Source organism: Alnus glutinosa, chromosome 3 (genome assembly GCF_958979055.1).
Source record: "Alnus glutinosa chromosome 3, dhAlnGlut1.1, whole genome shotgun sequence".
In the NCBI taxonomy this organism is placed as follows: domain Eukaryota; kingdom Viridiplantae; phylum Streptophyta; class Magnoliopsida; order Fagales; family Betulaceae; genus Alnus; species Alnus glutinosa.
Genome location: NC_084888.1, coordinates 34,144,197 through 34,168,059, shown reverse-complemented (window position 1 = coordinate 34,168,059; position 23,863 = coordinate 34,144,197). Strand labels below are relative to the sequence as shown.

Below are 23,863 nucleotides of genomic sequence, written 5' to 3'. Positions count from 1 at the left end.
ACTTGAAATTCTCTTCCAAGGGTACTGAATTATATATATATATATATATATAGCCCAAAGACGATAAAAAGGGTAACAGCCAGGCCAAGATCACAACACTAACTGGCGCACTGAATCCTCTTAAACATTGACAGACCTAAAATGGCAGCAACAAAGGTATGCCTGAAGCTTTTGATAGAGAAAAAGAGCCAACGGGTGCTCTTCGCTGAAGCAGACAAGAAATTTGTTGATTTTCTCTTTAGCATTTTCACTCTGCCGGTCGGAACTGTCACTAGGCTCTTACAAAAGCAAGACATGGCAGGCTGCTTGCATAGCCTGTACAAGAGCATAGAGAATCTGCGTGATATTTACCTTCAGCCAAACCAAGACAAAAACTTTCTGCTAAACCCAAAAGTAGCCATTTCCGGTGCTAAAGTCCCTCTCCTCTTGCCAAGCGTTGAGCTGTCATATACAACCATGAAATTTTATAGGTGTGATACGACAAGGACGAGGACAAGGACGATTTTGTGGGACGGCCCGGAAGCCGTCGTCAACGACTGTTCCTCGGAGTACGTGGCTAATGACCGGAGAGCAATTTGTCCTCATTGCAAGAGTTCAATGACCTCCGAGCTAAAATACGTAGAGTACCCACCAAGGGATATCAAGGCATCCTCCTCTAGTGAGGGAGGTTATGTGAAAGGGGTGATTACTTACATGGTGATGGATGATCTTGACGTTAAGCCCATGTCCATCATCTCTGCTATCACTTTACTTAGCAAATTTAATGTCAGGGACGTAGGGGCTGTTGAGGAGAAGGTGGTCGATTTGGGCATGGATGAGGTATGGCAGTCCCCCTTTTACTTTCTGTGCATTAATTACAACTATATATATCAAATGCTTCATATTGCTGTCGCTTCTTTTTTCTTTTTGGTTAACATTGTACAATAAACTCGTTTTGTTAAAGTTCTAGTTTTACAAGTCTGGAAACATGAAATACTGGTCTTTTTTGGAAGCTGTTTGTGGGGATGTAATAGCATATATCACCTAAAAACATGGGCATAGGGGTATTGATCATTAATTTGTAACTGAGTTACTTCAAGGAAAAAAAGGAAAAACAAAAAAGAGGAAACTTGTCCATCATCTACCAAGCTTACAGAGAAAGGATAATTCCTCCTTTTTACAATGACGACTTCCATGTGTAGAACAATCACAATTAACTCACACGATGCAATTATGTGATTATGTCTCCCAATCCCTTTGTATAAAGAGTAATGATTTATTGCCACCTTTTGATACAACTTTTCACCATATTTCCTATGTGGCAAGGTGGTCCCCCACCTGATTTTATTTTTAAAACTCAAAAAGTAGTAGGAGACCACCTTACCACATAGGAAAGGTGATGAAAAGTTGTATCAAAATGTGGTAATGAATCATTACTCTTGTGTAAATAACTCCATCATGCGATTGATTATTAATTTATAAATACACAGTTTCGTAAAGCTTTTAATTTTCTATAATTACCTTTTTATTTTTTATGTCTGATTTCATGGTATCAAATTAGAAGTCCTAAGTTCAAATTATGTCTCAATCATTCACCCTTTATTTTAAATTAAATAATTCATGTATTAGGTCTTACTTATTAAAAGATAGTTTGAACCACACGTGAGAGAGATGTACGTTTAAATTATTTACTCATTCCTATCATTCATCAAGTAAATAAACAGTTTCTGTAAAGCTTTTAATTTTCTATTAATTACCTTCTTAATTTTCTATGTCTAATTTCATGGTATCAAATTAAAGTAGATGTCTTGAGTTTAAACACAATCTCACTCATTCACCTTTTATTTTCAATTAAATAATTCATGTGTTATGTATCTCTTATTAAAAGAGAGTTTAAGCCCACATGTGAGATAGATATTAAAATATTGATTAAATGATCATTAAATTTACTCATTCATATAAATTTAAACTTTTGAATTATAATTTGGGTTAAATAGGCTATTAGTATATGTGGTTTCATTTTTTATTTTTTTTGGCCCATTGTGCTTCATTTTTTATTACAGCTGGTACATAGGCTATGGGAAAAGACAGAAATGGTACTTTCGTTCAAATTTTCATAAAAAAACTAATGGTCGTCCACGTTAGCGCTGACGTGATTTGGATTTAATCTTTAAGTTTTCAATTTATAAAAATAAGGTCTTTAAGTTTTGCCCAAGTTTCAAATTGATTTCTCTATTACTTTACTATCAAAGTTAACAATTTTTCATTTGTCACATGTGTTCATTTGACACTCTAGGAACGTTAATGTTAGCACTCAATACAACGTCAATATCCATGTCAACATCAAAGTTAACGGTTTTCCATCTAATGTTCCAAATCTAGAAGATTAAGATGTGAAGAATATGATTTTTGTTTCTAGAGTTGGGTCTTTTTTTTTTTTTTTCTTTTTTTTTTTCTTTATGGATGACTTTGCATCTAATGATGTGGCATTGATATTAAGTGCTGATGGGTCAATTGAGACATACATAAAATATGACATAGGGGCTTATTTAAAATTTGTGCAAAACCTAATGGTCATATTCTTGAAATTAAAAACTTAAGGACTAAATTCAAATAAGATAAAAACTTAAGGACTAAATATGATTTTTCCCTTTATTTTTAAGGTTTTCTAAAAAAAATCATTAAGGGTGGCTCCTCTGCGCAAGATGTGGGTGGCTGGTCACCCCCAGTAAAATAAAACAAAACAAAACAAAACAAAATTTCAAGGGTTTGGCCCTTGCATCCCCAACGGCTAAACCCCTGAAATTTTGTTTTCTTTTTCTTTGGCCCTTAGTAGTGCCCAAACCACCCCTGCCAAACCAACCCAAGGGTGGTTCGGCCACTCTAGACCGGTGCTAGAAGTGTCTCAACCACCTCCACTGCCAAAATGGGGGCGACTGGGGAGCCCATTCTTGTCCAAAGAGGTGGCTCTGCAATCCCTAACGATTTTTTTTTTTTTTTTTTTAATAAGGCCTTTAAATAAAATAAATAAAATAAAATAAAAAACATGTGGCAGCCACGTCAGTGTTGATGTGGTGACTTACGTGGCATTTGAACATGTGTCGCAATTTTAAGTGTGTTACGTGTCGCTGGCGTGGACATTCGTTAGTTTTTGGATGGATGTACTATTTTTGTCTTTTTCCATAATCCAGGTACCAACTGTGATAAAAAATAAAGCACATAGGGCAAAAAAAATTAAAAAAATAAAACCATGCATGTAAGGCAAAAAGGTGTTTAACCCTTATAATTAAGTTATATTTGAGTGTCCATATTTGAATGAAGGTTTACTCATGCGATGATGCTGTACGTTGAAGTCACGAGGGCACTGTTTTAGTCATGAGATGTTTGTACTTTATTATTACACATAAAATTATAACTATATTGTTCCTTTATCTGGTCTGTTGATAGGGTGTGAGATTGCTTGGGGCATCTCTGCAATCGAAGACTGTTCTGACTGATGTCTTTCTACAGAAAGATTGGAACCAAACTGTTAATGAGGATTTAGTAATTGAAGATGTTAATTGAATGAAGGCAGTGTTGCTGTTATTGGTCTTTTAATTTCAAGGTGAAAGAAGTCTGTGGGATAATTGATCCAAAAATGTATCTGTGAGATTGGTATTGAGTTGTTTCTATATTCTGTTTCATGACCTTCTTGTACGGTCTATGTTTATCAAATCTGTGGGATAAAGCCGTCTACGTCACACATAGATATTTCATGCATAAAATATTTTTCTACATTTCATAATTATACTAAAAAATGTATGATATGTTGGCACTTAGGCAAGCATATATATATATATAGTAATTATTGTAAAAACACAGAATTTTTTTTGTTTTTTTTTTTTTTTTGTTTGTACAAGGTAACCAGAGTTACCATATATTAATCTGAAAGACCCGAAGGCAAATACAGTGAATAGAGGTACAGGCGTACAACGATACCCTACACACTAAGCCAAAAAAACTGACTTGGGTGCTGCCAACAAATTCAAAAATATTACAGGGACAGACATTGGAGCCACTCTTTGACAATAACGCGCGCCTCTAACAAAGAAAAGAAGGTTGATCCGAGTTAACAAGCCATAAACAATCCAATAATACCGGAAAAATCATCGACAAACTTTCGAAAACTAAACTCCAAAAATAGAAAACAACACAACAGAAAACCAAAATACAGAGTTGCCGTCAGAAGATAGTTGCCATCGCCGGAGATGGCGCTGTAGGACACACGCCAGCCCCGAAGACCTCTTTGTAGCAAGCGACCGCCATGGACCACCGAAATCTAGCCACCAAGACCTGGAAGAAAGGGCGTGGCCCTCACGTGCTGGCAAATGGGTGAAAACTCCCTGGCGCGTGGCACCGAAACTTCGACGAGGTCGTGGTTTGAAGCAATAGGACCGGAAGACGACGGCGAACACCATGTTGAGGCACATGTCAAGAAAGAACCGACAAATGATCACAAATCTGGCTTCAAAGATGCATATGGACGGATTTAAGAAACGGCTAGAGATCGCTGGGCACAGAAACTCCCAGAGGACGACTCATGTTGCCTTCTTGCCAGAGAAAACCAAGAAAACCACAAAAACCAACTCTAAAGCCCTAAAAGCTCGGAGGTAGATAACCTCCACCGGATCTAGCCCGAGAGGAACAAAAACTTCCACAATGCTCAAATCCACATAATCTAACAAAGAGATGAGAATAAGAAAGAGATACATAATTAAGGTGGTTCGGTTTATGACTTATATCTACACATCAAAGTCTTTTTGTTGGTTACATCTTTCATTTTGATTTATTTGATTATATACAAAACACTATTTTTAGAGAAATAGTCTAAACGTTTCAAATCTCTTCTACTTCTACATTAATAACAATAATCTGATTTATCATCTTATAATTGTTGGCTCTTGAGTACTTGTAACTCTTGTTTCTTAAATTTTTGTAACTTTTGTCTCAATAATTATCATGTGATATAACACGAGTTCAGAGCATCCCTAGTGAGCTCTCTAAATTTTCTCCAAATTTAAGCTGAACAATCTACTTTTGTTATTTTATCTATAACTTTTAAAAAGTTTCCTGCATCAAACTCTCTATATATTTTTCTATTTTAGACATATATTATTTTTTATTGATTTTGAGAATAATCACCACTACTTGGTCCACCCCCACCCCACCCAAGCTTCTGCAAGCTCCTCTGCTACTGCTCCTTCACCAGCCGAATGTACTTCTCGGCTGTAGCGCCCCAGATTTTTAGTTATAAAATAAAATGTCTTAAATTAGAATTTTAAAACTGAGTAAAATAGACAAGTCTTGAGTTGACACTCGAATGGCTTGATACTGTATGAAACAGTATTCACATTCAGAAATTGATAAAAATTATGTGTCATACTTTATCTCCGATAATTAATAAGGAATACATGAATATTTATGAAAATAAATATTATTTAGTCTCATTTATTTATAAACAATGATTTTGTAAATAAAGAATATTATTAATTAGACTATAATAATATTACTTAGTGATTTGATTAAATAAATAGACTGACTTAATTGTCCAGTAAATTGGTAAGTATGATATTATTGTATAATATTTACAGTAAATAAATATTATCTGTTTAGTATATTATAATATTTATTATTAGCACAATATTATTTAGTATAATAATATTGTCAATAATATAATATTATTAAGATAATAATATTAACAATGAAACGAACTAGATTCAAAATAGACTTAAATTATAATCTTAATAAGTTAGTTTAAAATGGTAAAGATCCGATATAAAAATACCTATAAAAAAAATATGTATAATAAAAATATAATTAGTAAGTTTTATAAAATATCTTTACAAAACTTAACAACTAAGTTTAATACTAAATATCTCACAAATTTTAGCTATTAAGTTTTGTATGAAATATCTCATCCTATATTTTTATAAAAAGAACTCACTACCCTATGAAATTTACGCACACCTCCGTCTTCTTCTTTCTTATATTTCTCTTCATTTCTTTCTTCGATCTTCCTTCCTTCCTTTCTCTTTTCTTCTTCTTTCTTCCATCCGAAGCAGAGAGAGAGAGAGAGAGATTCTGAGGTGGAGAGAGGGATCGTGAGGGAGAGAGTTACAGAGAAGGAGAGACTCGAGAAGAGCCGAGGGAGATCGGGAGAGCTGGGTAGTCGCCGGTGTCTAGAGGAGCGACGGTGAGTGATTTCCGGCGGGGAGGATGCGATTTCCGGCAAATCGACGGTGTTTCATCGCCGTGAACCCAGGTGAGGCGATTTTCGGCGAACCAGAAACTATTCCGGCGATACCTCCAGTAGTTTTCTGAGAAATTCCTTACAATTCTAGTAATTTCATTTTAAGATTATTATGGATTAATTTGGGTTATTGTAAATTTATTTGGATTAATGGGTTTGTTGAACCCGTGTAGTTTTTGTGTTGCTCTCCACTGTTCCGGCCGATTGGGAGTGTATCTCGGCCTGTTGATTATTTGTGTTCCTGTTTAGTGTTGTTTTTCCTTTGTTTTAGCCGTGTACTGAATCTGATCGGAGTGCCCTCTGTGTTGTGGATTTTGGCCGCGGATGATCTTGTATTGATTAATGATTGGGTATTTTTGATGCAGTCTATTTCCCCTGTTCTTGATCGGCAGTGAGTGTGTGTTTGTGGGTGATTTTGAAATGGTTTTTCGGTTAGATTTCTTGGGTTTTTGAAGGTTGGCCGGTTGGTGTTATGGGTATTTTGAGTATGTTTTGGTTGAGATTTTTGAGTGTGGGTATTTTGGTGGAGTGGTTTTGAGGGTTGTAATGTCTACCCGATTGAGTGTTGTGATTTCGGGGTTTGATTAGTTATGTGTATTTTAGGGATTTTGATGGAATAACTGAATGGTTAATTGAGGATTTTAAAATATAAAAGCATGACAATCATGTTGAGTTTCTCAAACTCATAAATGATAGATATGAATAATTTTCTAGATAAAGCGATAATTAGATCTATGTGGATATAATTAAGATTTATGAATAATGATATTAATAGCCTATATATGTATATGTATTTATTGCAGATAACGAGTTAAGAGACTGCGGAGATAACTGTGAGTATTCCACTCACTGAGAATGATACTGAGTCTTTTAATATGATGATATATGGGTTTGTTTGATGGTATGCAATTGTTTAGGCATATGTGTAGGTAAGTGTTTTCTAGAATACTTACTATGAATGTGGTTTGTTTGACTATGTGATTGGTTTGTTTGATTATGCAGTGATGTTGACTATATTGTGATCGGTATGTGATATAAATGGCATTGCATATTATACTGTCATGAGATATGAATCTGTTAATAATAAGAATTGAAGGTTTGAGTCCTAACTGATGAATGAATGAATCAAAATGATGGTTAAAGTCCACGGTAACAAAATGAGGGTTAAAGTCTCCGGTGTTCATTAAAGGAAAGGAGATGATTACAGTCCACAGTATGAATATAGAAGTGATAAAAAGACTATGCATATGAATTCATCATACATCATGTTATAGTATTGTGTATTGTTAAATGTATCAATATGTCGTATTATGGGATGCAGTTGATTCACTGTTCCGACAGTATAACACCACAATCATATTCAAGTTTATGCAGGTCAAGACGAAGGACGGAGTCATTAGAATTGTTAGGTTTAAGAATGAAACATTTTATTATTATTAAGTCCTGCATGTGGCACATATGGTATTTCTGATTGTATTTATTGTATTAGAACTAATGGTTTGTATTTTAATATAATAATTCAGTCAGCTCTGACAAGTTATGTTTCCTAAGTTCTTAAAGAAAAAATATATTCCGCTATCAATTGTTTAACTATGATGTCGTAATAACACGTGAAAATCGAAATTTTCACTTACTCATTTTTATAAAGAGCGGATCGTTACATCGGCCTCCTCCGAGTCCATGGCCGTTATGGAAGCGTCTCGCTCGCTATAGTCACAGCGAATCCTCTCGTTTAGCTTCGAAATGGGATCTGAGTAGGGCTGCGTCTTCTCTCTTGGTTTGGCGAATTTAGAGGCCAGGTCCAGAGACTAGCTAAGAGGCCCTGGGTGTAGATAGCCTTGGTGAGTGGAAGTGAAAGTGAAGGTTTGGTTCTGCAAGAGCAAGGGTGGTATCGGACCCCAAATAGTGTCCAACTCCTTGGAGATGAGCTGAGCTTCAAGACAAGAGGTCTGGAAATGTGAAAAAGAAAAGGCGGGAAACTAAAGAAAAATGATAAATATTGAATAGCTTATGAAATTTGTGAGTCAAATTTGAAATGAAATTTTAACAATAGCCAAAATAGAGAAATTATGAAGAGTTTGTTAGAATGCATTTTTTTTTTTTAATTTTTTTTTTAATTTTTTGAGTTTTTCACTAAATTTTAGTGAAAAATTTGAAATAGAGAGTTTATTAGGATGCTCTCGAAGGCCTAGCATTGGCAATTATCATGTTGGCGCGCGTGGCACCAACATGGTCAGGTTTGTCTTGGTCCAACCAAAATTTTCTTCACTTAGAGCATCCATAGTGAGCTTTATAAATTTTCTCCAAATTTTAGATAAAAAAAAAAAAAAAAATCTACTTTTGTTATTTTTATCTACTATTTTTAACAAACTTCTTACATCAAACTCTTCAAATATTTTTCTATTTCAACTAGATATTAATTTTTTATTGGTTTTAAGGAACCACTCCTAACAAATGAGAGAGGAAAAGTGAAAAATAAAGTTAAATGAGAGATAAATAATAAAATATTCAATAACTCATTAAATTTGTGAGTTAAATTTGGAGTGAAATTCTGACAAAAGACAAAATAGATAAATAATAAAGAGTTTGTTAAAGTGAATTTTTTTGAATTAGTTTTACCAAATTTTAGTAAAAATTGAAATGAAGAACTCACTATAAATACTCTTATAGATCAAACGCTTTGCTAAAGAGGTCATCCGAACTCTTAAGATTATCCGAGAATATACCTAACTGAAATTTACTATAAATTTGATAATAATAATAATGCAAATTCAGAAACAGAATATTAAAAAAAGCAAATTATTGACACACCACGTTTGACTAACATATATGGAATATTACAAGTCGGTCATGATGGAACGTAGAAATTAATATAGCGCACACATTTGAAGATTATCTCAAGCTTTTGTCCCAGCTCTTGTAGCCGATTGACCATCTCATCTTTCAGCTCTTGGTCTTCTTCTCAGATACCTGCAATTTACCGAACTCTTCGTAAAGCAGAGCATTCGCAATTGTTCATATAAATTTTTTTTTTTTTTTATGTAAAATGACTAATTAAAATATATATTTTTTTTAACTTAGCTAACTACTTTTTAAGACTTTACTTTAACAGCTTATCTAAACTTCTCTATTTTATTAAAATAATAAATTTTAGAATGTTTTATTCATTTTAATTAAAAGCTCATCTTTACAAAAAAAACACAATAAAACTCTCATCTCTAGCAGCATAATCACCGCTTTATTCTCCATCATTACCAACACAGTATCACCAAAAAACCATCACAAGACACCAAATAACGATCATGAATCACAGGATTTAAGAAGCAGGGGTCATTTTTTAGGATCGAAGAAATTATGAGCCAAATATCACTCCAAACTAAAAAACTCTACAAAAAAAAAAAAAAAAGTTGTATTTTGCAAGATGAAATAAACAAGCAGTAAAACTAATATCATCAATGAAATTGGAAAAAACTGTAAATGCCAATACTTAATTTTTTGTTTGTTTGTTTGTTTGTAAAGACGTAAAAGATAACTACTAATTAATTATAATCACAAGGGTGAGAAAAGAAGGTAAAGAAGGAAAGGAAAAATCTATTTTGCATTTTTAGTATATAAGGGAATGAAAGGCTTTTTTTTTTTTTTTTTTTTTCTTTTTTTTTTTTTTTTTTTTTTTTATGATTTTGCTTAGCTATTCCAGCTAAAAGTGAGAGATAGATAATCCATATATATATATATATATATATATATATATATATATATATATATATATATATATATATATATAATTTTGCTTAGCTATTATACCCCCTCAATTCCTCATCTTCAATTGACTCCTCACTTCCAATGGGCTCGGCCAGAAAGAAGACATCAGTAAGAACAGTTTTTGATTGGAGAGAAGCCTTGAGCAATTGCACACCCTAGCAACAAATTAAACCAGTCAAATTAAAGCAGCAAGATAGTTATTCTATTAAAGGAAGAAAAAAAATAATAATGAAAAATTATTCTTTTTAATTGCACTTATTTGCAAGCTATCTAGGATTTAGAAAGTGATTTAAACTCCTTATGGTAATTAAGCATAAATAACAAAGAACTTCATAGGTTAACTTGCTATGTAAAATCCTAACGAAGATAGTCAGTATGCTACATCATCTCCAATTAGAATTTCACATGTGTCTTCTCTAATAAAAAATAATATATATATATATAAAGGAAAAAAAAATATATAAAAAAAAAATAAAAAATGAATAAAACAAGAGATGTCAACCACCCCAAGCCAACAAAAATGGGTAATCAAACCACCCCATTAATTGCTAATGGGGTGGTTGGGTGAATATGGAGGATGGTCAAACCACCTCTGATCCTATGCCTGAAAATAGAGGTGGCTGAATTATCTCCAATGCTAATTCACTCAGTTGCCCAATTCACCCAATAAAATGGCCGAACCACCCAAGGCCTTGAGGTCATTCCGCCATCTCATATTCTTGGACCAAGTACAAAACTAAAAGAATATAAGCCGCAAGTAACTAAAATTTCGACTATATATGATTTTAGTGAGCGATTTGTAAATTAAGCCAACCACAGAGATCTCTGAATTAACTAATTTTGATACTAGATAAAATAATTTGTAATTTAAGCTAACTACAGAAACCAATAGTGTAATTTTCCCCTAAAAAACTCTATGTTCTATCATAATGATAAGAAATTTGACTTGTTTCTTACGCATGAAAATTATTTTTGGAACCTTTTTTTTTTTTTTCTTTTTTTTGGACGAACTTCATTATGTACGTTGTTTTAGGCCAGAACAATCACAAAAGCTTCACTTTTTCTTTTCTTTTTTCCAATTGACAAGAGATATGATTTTTCACCACATAAATATACAACTCTTCACCACCTTGTCTATGTGGCAAGGTGGTCCCTCACTAGCTTTAGAGTTTTTTTCTTTTTGTTTTTAAAAAATAAAATAAAGTGGGGGAACCACCTTGCCACATAGACAAGATGGTGAAAAATTGTATATTTAGGTGGTAGAGAATCATATCTCATTCCACACCCAAGACTCTCAAAGGGGCTGTTGAAGTTCAGGAAGATCATAATTGGCCATGTTGTCTTAAATTTATGGAAAAAAATATAAAAAAAATCTCCTCAACATACATCTGATTTTAAAATAGCCCATAAATTTTCAAGTGTGTGAAAGTAACCCATCAGACTACTAAGGTGTTCCAAAAAGGCCACATTTTCCGATAATACTCTTATTCTCTAAAAAACTATAATAAAAAAAATTTGATAATACCTTTGGGGGTGGCCTCGCGCCACCCCTGGCATTATCGAAAAAAGTGGCATTTTTGGCGCACCTTGGTAATTTGATGAGTCACAATAGCACATTTAAAAATTCAGGAGGAGACTATTTAAAATTAGCTGTTAGTTCAGGGGGCTTTTTTATATTTTTCCCTCAATTTATCTATTCCAATCCCCTTTTACGGAAAATCAGCCCTCATGAAATTAAATTTCTAATTCCATCCTGCTTGAGAGGTCATCCATACTACGAATTATCTTAAGCAATATTAGTTTCTAATTAGCGGAAGTTTACTTAGTAATTTGATAAAGAATAATGCTGCTTCATAAACAAAATAAAAGGCATATTATTGCCACATATATTGATATATACCAGGGTTGACTAACCTGGAACAGAAAATGAGAAATAATACCCCTTATTTAACGACTTTGTTGCTCAATGTTTACCAAAAAGAATGAACAAACTAAAAGCAGGGGATGAGTAATGAGTGGCATACCTCATCCATGCCCACATCGACAACTTTCTCCTCAATATCCCCTATATCCTTCACATTAAACTTGGTGAGAAGAGTGGCAAGAAGGCTGAAGGAAGAGGGCTTCACCTCCATATCATCCATCACCAGGTATGTAACCATCGGTTTCACGTAACCTTCTTCACTGTTGGGGGATGCCCTGATTGCTCTTGGTGGGTCTATGAATGTTACGATCCGGTCCATCTTCTTGTTGCACAGAGGACAAATTGTGCTATTGTCATCAGCCACGTAACTGCTACAGTTGCTGGAATTGCATGAGTACGGACACCTATACAATTGACGGAATGTTGAGCCAACGTTTGGCAATAGGAGAGGGAGTTTAGCACCAGGCATGACGACGTTGGGTTGCAGCAGAAAGCGTTTGTCTTTGTCTGGTTGGATGTAAGCAACACCCATATTTTCAATGCTCCGGTAGAGGCTTGGCAAGCAGCCTACCATGCCACCTCCCTCTTTCAGAAGCCTTGTGACAGCTCCGACCGGCAGAGTGAAAATGCTATAAAGGAAATCAACAAATTCTTTGTCTGCTTCAGCAAAGAGCAGCCGTCGCCGTCGGCACTTCTTGTGTATGATAAGCTTCAGGCTTACTTTGGTCGTTGCCATGTTAGCTAGGTATGTGGATGATGACGAATCTTCGAATGGGTTCAGTATGGCAAGAATCCCCAATAGGCTTGGCTTTAAAGTCTTTTGTCCTACACAGATCGAATTCGCTCTGGCATGCCTCTTTATATGCTTTCCATTGGCAGCCCCAAATAGTACAAAGTACCCATAACAAAATTAAGCTCTTAGTTTAAAAGAAAATAAAAATAAAAAAGGATTCCTATAAATTGTGTGGGTCCAATGATGTGATTGACATTAATTTGTAGGATTACGAAAGTCTCAATAGCATACGCCTAAATTCATAATTCTATGCCCATATTTGTACATGAAATACTATGGTCATGTTCTTAAGGGGTAATTTCTCTTTCATCATAATTTCTAAAAAATTAAATAAATCAAGTTTAAAATCTATTCTTATCTTTCATCATAATTCCTAAAAAATGAAATAAATTCAAGTCTAGAATCTATTCTTTTCTTTCATCATAATTTCGAAAAAATGAAATAAATTCAAGTCTAGAATCTATTCTTTTCTTTCATCATAATTTCGAAAAAATGAAATAAATTCAAGTCTAGAACCTATTCTTATCTTTGATCATAATTTCTAGAAAATTAAATAAATCAAGTCTAGAATCTATTCATCTCTTTCATCATAATTTGGGTCCTTTAATAAGTTACCAAGAACATACAATGAAAATTATATCAATTTCATGTGTTCATTTGTTACTGTTTTGTAATGTACGTAGAGAAAAAGATAGACAAGACTTGAATGACAAAGACTTAAGGTACGATGGAATACAATGAAGGGTGTAGGTCGTTTGTGGCATTTGCAGTTAGTAACTGTAGAACACCTGATGATAAAATCTGCTACTTCTGTAAGTTGTGTCAAAATAACCAGCACCACTCACCCGATTACGTCCTTGACCACTATAACTCCCCGCCTTTTATGAGGGAAGGATGTAAAGATCAAGAAAATAAATAGGGAATTTGAAAATTAATAAATTATATTTATTAAATAGATGAGACTAATAATTATATTTTAGGTGATAATATTTATGTTGTCTCAAATAAAATGAGTTTGAGATAAAATAATGGAATTAGAATAACAATAATGGGTCCTAGTTGAATAAATAAATAATTATTTGGGTAGATTGTAATTAAATTAAATGTTGAGTCAAATGTTAATAATTATCATGGCTAATGCCTTGGACAGAGTTGTGAGTAGAGTTTAAGAGAAAAGAGTGAAACAAATAATTAGTAAAAAAGAGGAGTAAATAAAAATAAAGGGTAATAAGGGTCATTAAGTTAATATGTTAATAAGATTAAGGCCCCATAGTATAAGTACTCAAGTATTTATGTAATAAAAGAATAAGAGTTGCATAGGATAGTTGAAGATGACGATGCCAAGGGATTTATGGTTTAATCCAATTAGGTCCTATGACCTAAATTGTGTAGATGACTAGTAATTAGCAAGGATTAAGTATTAAGTGTAATGTTTAAATGAGAATACTTTAAAATGATAAATTGTTCATATAACCTTAAGACAACAAATATAAAATAGTGACATTATAGAAAAATACATAAATAGAGCACATGGGGCAAAAAATAAAACCATATAAGGCAAAAAGGTGTTTAACCATTATAATTAAGTTATGGGATAATTACACTTTACCCCCCTATTTTATCTATTGGGTGGCGATTTACCCCCTAATGTACCAAAATTGTTAAATGACCCTCTCGAACTTGCCAACGTGTGGCAAAATTTACCTTCCGTCCAGTCGCCCGTCTGTATGGACGGAAATTCGGTCACGTGCGTTGCACATGACCGTTTAAAGGATTTTATCTTCCAAAAATACCCTCTTCCCCGTCAACCTTCTTACCCGCACATGCATTAAACAAAAAAGAAAAGAAAAAACTCATTCAACCCTATTGTCCAGTTGCTCCGACACCGCCCCTCTCCTGCAAACCACCCAACCCCGATGGCCAACCTCGTCATCCCCCACTCCTCCTTCGCTCTCTCCCCAACCTCGTTGGCTCTCTTCGCATGTCGGCCAAGCACTACTGCGACGACAAGTGGGCAAGAGCTACTCAAGAAGTTGGGTCGCAGAGAATGGAGAGCTTGCGAGCCTTCTTCATCAAGCCATTCCGCCTCTTCGAGAAGGCCGAAGACGTCCACCATTCTTGTAGAGGTTGTGAGTCGTGACTTGATTTCTACCAAGTCTTATTGTGGGCCCCTCAAGTTTTTTGGCTTATTTCTTTCTTCATACACATGTAGCTCACTTGATGTTTTTGTCGATCCTGCATGTACTTGGTTTCTTCTTCATGCATCCACTTTGATTTATCTCTCAAAAGTCTTCTCTATAATATATCACCACCAAGTAAATAATACATCACCGCCACCGCCACCCCCTTCCACCGCCAGAAAAACCCTGTCCAACACCTCATCGAAGGACTCCTCAGTAATTGAGTCACCGAAAAGATAAATCTTTGGCCTCATCTTCCACAAATTTCAACTGGGTTCTGCAATATGAACGTGTTCTCGCCAGAAGAACATAAAATGAGGACATACAACTTAATTTATCAGTAGGTGCATGTGCTAGCAAGTGGCATTTACAAGAAAAGATCATATGTTTGAGGTTCAAAAAACAGAGCATGATAATGAGCCAGGGGTTGATTTTGTTGAAGCGTCCAAGAGAAGAGAGAATGGCACTTTTCCAAGTGATGGGCACGTGACATGCAAGGGTGTGCGACAGAATGGCCTCTAGTATGTCTTCATGCATTGGAGCTTTTTTGTCTTCTTCTGCCATTGTCTCCGTGCGGGAGGTGTTGCTGCCTGCAACAAAGAACATTTTGAAATTCCAGAGCCAGTGGACGTTGGCCACGATGCCTCGCACTCACCACCTGCTTCCCAAGGATGGGCAGGGCAGCTCCAACCCTTACGTGGTAGCGGACTTGGATCCATGAAAGCTTAAAATCATAGACCACCTTTTTTTCTTTTTTTCTTTTTTTTTGTAAGTAAAATCATAGACCACTTGATCGTAAACGTCTGTACACGTACTTGGGTAATATACTGTCGGAAACATTGTACCTTTGATCGCCGCAGATTGGTGGATCGCCGCCTTTCAACCGAAACGGGTAGTTTATGTTGTCGATATTGCCGCAGGAAGAAGGAGGTCAGTGGTGATCATGACTATCGTTAGCACTGGAAGCTTAGTGGACTAGGTCAACTAGTGGGTCTGCGGCTGTCCAGCTGCATGCTCTCCATCCGGTCCGTTACAGTTCCGGCCATTCTGGAATCTAGGTCAATAGGTAGTCGGCGAGAAAGTTTAGAGAGAGAGAGAGAGAGATTGAAGAATTTACACGCAGTCACGTGGGGCTGATGGGATGGGGGCATTTTTGAAAGGAAAAAAGCATTAAAATGTTACATGCAATGCACATGACCGACTTTTCGTCCAAACAGACGGGCGATTGGACGGAAGGTAAATTTTGCCACATGTTGGCAAGTTCGGGAGGGTAAATTTTGCTTCACCCAAGCATTACCCGTTAATATTGACTTTAAAGTTTGAGGGACATCGTAATTAAATTGAACGAGAGTTTGAAAGGATAGTTGAAATCTAAGAAAGAAAAAAAAAAAAGTTGGGTGGGCCTCATGATGCAGGACAATTTTACCTTTTTTTTGTTAGACCTACTTTACTTAAGAAAAATAATATCTTTTTATTTCGACATCGAATTACTAGTAGCATTAGAAAGCTTATTCAAAAGACTACAATTTTGTATTTCATAAAATTTTTGTAATTTCAACGTTTATTAGGAAAAAGTTGTCGTTTTATATTCTTTTTACCGCAAAGTGTTTTTATTATTATTATTATTATTATTTTTTATGGTTTTGAATTTAGGCTCTATATAAGCCTAATTATAAGATGGCCTTATGTATTTTGATCAGTTATCAATATGAAACACTCGATAAGTGATTTTCTATCCATTTTACCTCAATTACTTGACAGAATATTGGTTTGATCGACGATAGTTGTAATTCTACTATTTTTTGTTATTACAAACCGGTCTTAAATATACCATACTTTGGACCTCACTTGAAGCCCACGAATAAATTAATTATGGTGGGGACTTTGCACTTGGAATTACATATAAAAAATCAGGGAGGATCAGAGTCATACCCGCTATTAAGTTTGAAAGATTATACGTTGGAATTGTTGGTACTAATGCAAACAAATTAAATAAGCATTGGCAATTTCATGTTGGCATGGCACCGGCCAGTAGGGTTCGGTTGGTCTCAGCTCTCCCAAATTGTGCCTCTGTTAAGTTATACCTCAAAACACCTCACTGGAGAGGTGGTCATCCTTACTGATCGGGATTATCCTCAGCAATATCAGGTTATGATTAACACATTTTGAGAATGAGGTTTTATATTGAATCACGCTAAATACAAAAATAGGCCTATATATACAGGCCAATAATATAATACAGATACATACATACATAACCTATATATATGGGACATACACTGCATATAATCTAACAACACAAGTTTACTTACTGATTTCATAAAGCATATATAACACAATAAACACACTGCCACACCAGATTTGAGTAATGGTTCATACACTTGCACCTAGAAATTACTAGACCAATACAATGCAAAAACTAGCTTCTTTTAGTGATCTCCATCGGTTGGAAGGAAGACATCAGTCAGAACCGTCTTGGATTGCAGAGAAGCCTTGAGCAACTTGAGACCCTAGCAACACACCACGCAAATTAAGGAGCAAACTAGTTAATTATTACATTCAATGATTAGAGTTCCACTGCCATAATCCATTACTCTCCAGTACTATTTTCTTTTTTTGTATGAATAAAAAATATTTATTCAAATAGATCAGAAAAAGAAACTATTGTACGTAGAACCAGAGTGGAATGCCCCAGTTATGAAACATGAGTCAGTTACAAGTGTTTATAAGTGCAGAATTTGTCCCTGACATCAACTGTACAGCTAGCTTCTATTATCCACTATATATTTTCATTGTTCAATATAATAGTATATCAGTGTTAAATACTGTTGAGAGAAATCATATGTATTGAATCACACAAAATACTGTACATGAGAGGCCTATATATAGGCTAGTACATAAAGGACAAATATACAACGTAGCCCATGTGGGACAATGGGACAATATAATCTAACACCCCCCCTCAAACTCAAGGTGGAGTGCAAGAGACCATCTTGAGGTTGGACACAAGATCGCGGAACCGCCCTGGAGGATGAGACTTTGTGAAGAGGTCCGCGAACTGATCATGAGACGTGACAGAATGAAGTTGTAGAGAGCCCTGAAGAAGGTGATGACGGACAAAGTGACAATCAATCTCAATATGTTTGGTCCGTTCATGAAAGACATCATTATGGGCAATCTGAATAGCACTTCTATTATCACAGTAGACAGGAGTAGCAGAAGAAAAAGTGACACCCATATCCTGTAATAGCCATTGCAACCAAAGGAGCTCCGAGGTGGTGTCAGCTAAAGCACGATATTCTGCCTCAGTGCTAGAGCGAGCAACAACAGACTGCTTCTTACTACGCCAAGAAATAAGAGAAGTGCCAAGTAGAAAACAATAACCAGTGGTAGAGCGACGATCTGTAGGATCACCTGCCCAATCAGCATCAGTATAAGCATACAACTCAAGAGGAGACAGAGAGGAGAAGTGGAGCCCATGAAATAAAGTCCCCTTGAGGTAGCGAAGGATGCGAAGGACAGCAGAGAAATGAGTAGAACGGGGAGCAGCCATAAACTGACTCACCTGATGTACAGCATATGAGATATCAGGTCTAGTAACAGTAAGATAAACAAGGCTACCAACCAAATGCCGATAGAGAGAGGGATCACGGAGAGGCTCGCCATCCTGTAGATTGAGGCGGATATTGAGCTCAGTCGGAGTGTCGACGATCTTACAGTCTGTGAGATTGGCCCGTGAAAGCAGATCAGATATATACTTGGCCTGTGTCAAATATAAACCATCAGAAGAAGAAGAAATCTCAAGACCAAGAAAATAGCTGAGAGTGCCAAGATCTTTCATCTCAAAATGCTGACTGAGAAACTGTTTGAGCTCCAGAATACCAAGAGAATCATCGCCAGTGATAATCATGTCATCAACATATAACAACAGAAGAATGATGCCTCGATCTGTGCGACGAATAAACAAGGCAGAGTCATACGAGCTGATGGAGTAGCCAAGACCAGAGACAGTGGCGCTAAACTTAGCAAACCATGCCCGTGGAGCTTGCTTTAGACCATAGAGAGCCCGGCGAAGACGACAGACCTTGTTCGGAGGAGAAGAGAGGCCAGGAGGTGGCTGCATATAGACTTCTTCACTGAGATCGCCATTAAGGAAGGCATTTTTGACATCCATTTGAGAAAGTGACCAATGGCGAGAAGCGGCAACAACCAAAAGAGCACGCACAGAAGAGAGGCGAGCAACAGGAGCAAAAGTCTCCTCATAATCCACACCATACTCCTGAGTAAAGCCTCTGGCCACAAGACGAGCCTTGTATCTGTCAACAGAACCATCAGAACAAGTCTTGATTTTGTAGACCCACTTACACCCCACAACAGACTTTCCTCGAGGCAAGTCAACCAGATCCCATGTATGGTTCTTGTGTAATGCATCAAGTTCCTCTTTCATCGCGTCCTGCCAAAGAGGGTTAGTGGAAGCCTCACGATAGGAGTGAGGTTCATGTAAGGCAGCTAAGGCATGAAAACAATGAAAGTCTTGGAGATGAGATGGAAGAGACTTTACCCGAGTGGATCGGCGAAGAGCAGGTGGGGAGGCAGGAGCCGGAGCCTCGGATGGAACAGAATCTTGAGACTCAAGCGTAGCGACATCATGAGCATTTGAAGACTGCGGCTCAAGTGAGGAAGACTCGGGACAAATTTCACCAGAGGTAGAGTGAGAGAGAGGCGTCTCGAAAAAGTGTGGTAAAGGGAGGAAAAGAGGGCATGCAAAATTTCCCAACGTCGTGAAATAACTTATGCTCCCAGAAGACCACATGACGGGAGATGCGAAGGCGGTGTGACACGGGATCATAACACCGATAACCCTTTTGTTCTACCCCATATCCAAGAAAGCAACATAATCGAGAATGAGGCTCGAGTTTGGTACGTTCATGAGGTTGGAGCAAAACAAAACAGTCGGAACCAAACACACGGAGTTGATGGTAAGTGGGAGAAGAGCCAAACAACTGCTCGTGAGGGGTACAATTTGCAAGGAGAGGGGTAGGCAACCTGTTGATAGTGTAGACAGCTGTGAGAGTGGCTTCACCCCAAAAAGGAGTAGGAACCAAAGAGGAAAGAAGAAGAGCACGAACAGTGTCTAGAATGTGCCGAAGTTTACGTTCAGCTCTTCCGTTTTGCTGTGAGGTGCCTGGACAAGACAAGTGAGGAACAGTGCCATAGTGTTTTAAAATATTTTGAAAAGCTTGTTGAGTATATTCTAAGGCATTATCAGAACGAAAAGCTTTAATGTGTTTAGAAAACTGGGTCTCAACCATTTTTGCAAAATTGCGATAGATATCCAATAATTCAGAGCGTGATTTCATTAAAAACACCCAAGTGTAACGAGAAAAATCATCCACAAAAATCACAAAATAGCGTGAGCCACTCATACTAGGAACAGGGGAAGGTCCCCAAACATCAGAATGAATTAAATCAAAAGAAGTAGATGCAATAGACTCACTATTATTAAAAGGCAAAGCTGGTTGTTTCCCAAGTTGACAAGAAATACAATCAAAAGACTTATTGGACACTGAACCTAAGAAACCCTTAGAAGCTAAAATCTGTACCCGAGACAGAGATGCATGACCAAGATGCGAATGCCAAAGAGCAAGAGATGGCGACGATGAAGTGACAGCAGCAGAGACACCGGGGATGGAAAGGTGTAAGGAGGAAAGCTCAAACAGTCGCCCAATTCTACGCCCGGTCCCAAGTATCTGGCCCGTCCGAGGATCCTGCACATACACACCAGAGGAGTCAAAAACAAGTCTATAGCCCAATTCACACAATTGCCCAACAGATAAGAGATTAAAGGATAATTTAGGCACATGAAAGACATCAGGGATAGAAAGGAAAGGCGTATGAACAGTGCCTAAGGATTGAACCGTCATAGAAGAGCCATCAGCTGTGTGAATTAAAGATGTATGTGGGGGAGGGACAGAAGTGGTAAATGAAGAGGCATATGGCGTCATATGGTTGCAGCAGGCGGAGTCAAAAAGCCAAGAGGAAGATTTACCTGGCAAAACAGAGAGGACAGAGGAAGATGCATTACCAGAACGAGCGAGGACCTGGTTGATAATTGCCTCAAAGTCAGCTGAAGATAAAGTGAGAGTAGATCCGGTAGAGTCGCCAGAGGGAGCAGCTGGGGCAGCCGAAGAAGAAGCACTCTCAGTAGTGGTAACAGCTGCAGCATGTGTAGAAGATTTGGCCTTGCGCCAACATTTGTCAATGGTATGCCCACGACGGCGACAATAACGACAAAAAGGATTGTCACGATTCTTGGAGGGTCCACGAACAGACTTGTCAGAGTGCTCGGTCTGAGGAGATGGAGCAGCTAATACAGGATGAGTATGCGGAGTGTGCTGAGAGCGCAAAGTAGACAATCTGGTCTCCTCTCGAACAAGCTCACAGACAGCCTAGTCCAAAGTGGGAAGAGGAGAGCGATGCAAAAGTTGCCCACGAACAGGCTCAAAATCATCTCGCAGAGCCATCAGAAACTGATAGAGACGATGCTGGTCCCTGCGGGCAGCATACATCTGAGCATCGGTAGGGTCCCTCCAAGCAGGATCAGAAAGAGCCAACTGATCCCATAAGAACTGCATGTGAGCAAAGAAATCCGTAATAGTCTGATTTGATTCTTGCTTCAGGCGATAGAGATCAAGAATAATCTGGTACTCGCGAGAACCATCAATCGACGAGTAGCGAGAAGCAAGCATATCCCAAGCACCCTGTGCATCATCAAAACTGCCAAATAAAGCTGCAATAGAGGGAATGGTGGAGGCACGGAACCACGTAAGAATCTGATGATGTTTGCTGTCCCAATCAATAAGACGAGTGTGGAAGGCAGCATCAGTTTCGGCATCGACTTTAGTAGGCTTGAGGATATCCCCAGTCACATAAAGCCAGAGCTTGCGGCCTTTAAGAAAGCTCCTCATAGATTGGGACCAAACAATGTAGTTGGTGCCATCCAATGTAGCATGAATATGAGTAAGAATCTCGTTTTGTGCCATCTGGAGATGCCAAAAGCAGAAATAGACTAGAAAAATGAAATCAGAACGAGAAAATAAGTAGAAAACACCTGGTCAGCCGGGTCAACGGTCAAAGTCAACGGTCAACGGGCAGGTCAACGGTCAACGGTCAACGCTGACGTGGCACCAGGATGACGTGGCACCATGCTGACGTGGCACTAGGGCTGACGTGGCGCTAGGGCTGACGTGGCACTGCAGAGGTTGGCGCGTGAATGACACGCGCGATGGGTGGCGGCGCGTGGGCGCGTGAACCAGCGTGCTGCAGTCTTCTAGTGGCGCGTGGAGGCGCGTGGACCGTCAGATTTGGACAAAAGAGGTGTCCCCGAGCAGCTAGGAGGCTTGTCTAGGGATCTGTGCTGAAATTGGAACGATCGAACGGCTGGATCGTCTGATGGCGGAGCGGCAGCAGAGGCTGGCGGCGGCAGAAACTTCAGGCAGCGCGTGGAGGCGCGTGAATGGCTGGATAGTTCTGTTCTCGACGGCTCTGGCACGGTGGTCTCCCAAGGTTTCGATTGGTATATGAACCAAGTTGAAACAGGAACTGGAAGACAGAGAACCGAGGAAGACAGAGCGATGAGGTACGGCGGAAGCAGCGGCGGCGGCGCCGGAAAATTTCCGGGAAGAGGCCAAAGAAAAAGAATAATAAAATAAATAGGTGATTCAGAACCTGTGCTCTGATACCATGTTGAGAGAAATCATATGTATTGAATCACACAAAATACTGTACATGAGAGGCCTATATATAGGCTAGTACATAAAGGACAAATATACAACGTAGCCCATGTGGGACAATGGGACAATATAATCTAACAAATACTATATACATATACTAATTAAAATAACCTAATTGTTCTTTAACAGTCAGGTTCCATTTTTTCTTCTAATCCTTTTTTATTTTCTCAAAGTGTTGGCTGCTCCATAATAATTTTTTAAAAAAATTAAACAAAGAAAGAGTTCCAAATGAATGCAATAGCCTATGACATTCCCACAAGTTGGTACCAAAATAGATCGACCAGTATTAGAGTCGTACCTCATCCATGCCCAAATCGACCAGTTTCTCCTCAATAGCCCCAACTGCCACGACATTAAACTCTCTAAGCAGAGTGATACCAGAGTTGGTGGACATGGGCTTCACCTCCAGATCAGCCATCGCCATGTACGAATTAAAACCATCCCTTTCCCGTAACCTGCATCTCTAAACATACTGTTCATGGAATCAATGCACGAAGAACATGCTTTCCTCTGTTTATATTCAATTTCGTTGATTCGATAGGTGCTGCAACCGCTGCGTTTACATTTAAAATGTGTTTTTCTCCTCCTTCCCAAGCCTCTACAAGAGCATTGAAAATCTGAGCGATGCTTGCTTTCAGCCAGACCAGGAAAAAGATTTCCTGTTAAAGCCCAGAGTAGCCATTCCTGGTCCTAAAGTCCCTCTCCTGCAGCCTCCCATGCTTTCCTCTTTGAGGAGCCTAGCTAGTGACTATTCCGACCGGCGACCGGCAGTCTGAAAATGCTTAATAGGAAATCAACAAATTCTTTGTCTGCTTCAGCAAAGAGTACTCGCTGGTTCTTTTTGTCTACCACAAGTTTCAGACTTACTTTGGTGGCTACCATGTTAGCTTTGCGAATGATTATGAATCTCGCGGTGGATTGCGGCAAGTTATGCATTTTTGGAGTAGTTAAAACCTAAATGACCGAAAGAAACATTTCCTGTCCACTAAGCTATGATAATTTTTTTTTTTTTTTTTATTTTAATTAAATATTGGTGTTGGGTAGAAAGTTTGAGCTCATATTTTTGGGAGAATGTTAGATTACTGATTAATTTTCCATACAATTAGTGACTTTGTAAACTGAATATCCTTCCAATTTTGACCG

The 23,863-nt window shown here is 37.6% G+C and overlaps 1 protein-coding gene and 2 long non-coding RNA genes across 5 annotated transcripts in view; 1 reads left to right on the top strand and 2 right to left on the bottom strand.

Annotated features, from left to right (window-relative positions):
- Positions 1-7,812, top strand: part of LOC133862263 (uncharacterized) — a 76,065-nt gene extending 68,253 nt beyond the window's left edge. The window contains exons 1-3 of one of the 3 annotated variants that reach the window (XR_009899188.1): positions 5,954-6,280; positions 7,072-7,101; positions 7,634-7,812. This is a non-coding gene — a long non-coding RNA (uncharacterized LOC133862263). Of the gene's footprint in view, positions 1-5,943; positions 6,281-7,071 lie in introns of those variants that run through there. The other 2 variants (XR_009899189.1, XR_009899190.1) reach the window with 2 other exon arrangements.
- A 1,183-nt stretch (positions 7,813-8,995) lies between these two features.
- On the bottom strand, positions 8,996-12,789 carry LOC133864583 (uncharacterized). Its single transcript, XM_062300962.1, has 3 exons — positions 12,055-12,789; positions 10,073-10,185; positions 8,996-9,238 (listed from the first exon to the last, which is right to left on the bottom strand). Exons 1-3 carry the CDS (start codon positions 12,688-12,690, stop codon positions 9,205-9,207), a joined length of 783 nt encoding a protein of 260 aa, XP_062156946.1. The 5' UTR covers positions 12,691-12,789; the 3' UTR covers positions 8,996-9,204.
- Positions 12,790-17,213: 4,424 nt separating this feature from the next.
- LOC133862343 (uncharacterized) lies at positions 17,214-23,151 on the bottom strand. Its single transcript, XR_009899208.1, has 2 exons — positions 23,019-23,151; positions 17,214-17,437 (listed from the first exon to the last, which is right to left on the bottom strand). It is a non-coding gene; the product is annotated as an uncharacterized LOC133862343 (long non-coding RNA).
- Positions 23,152-23,863: the final 712 nt, after the last annotated feature.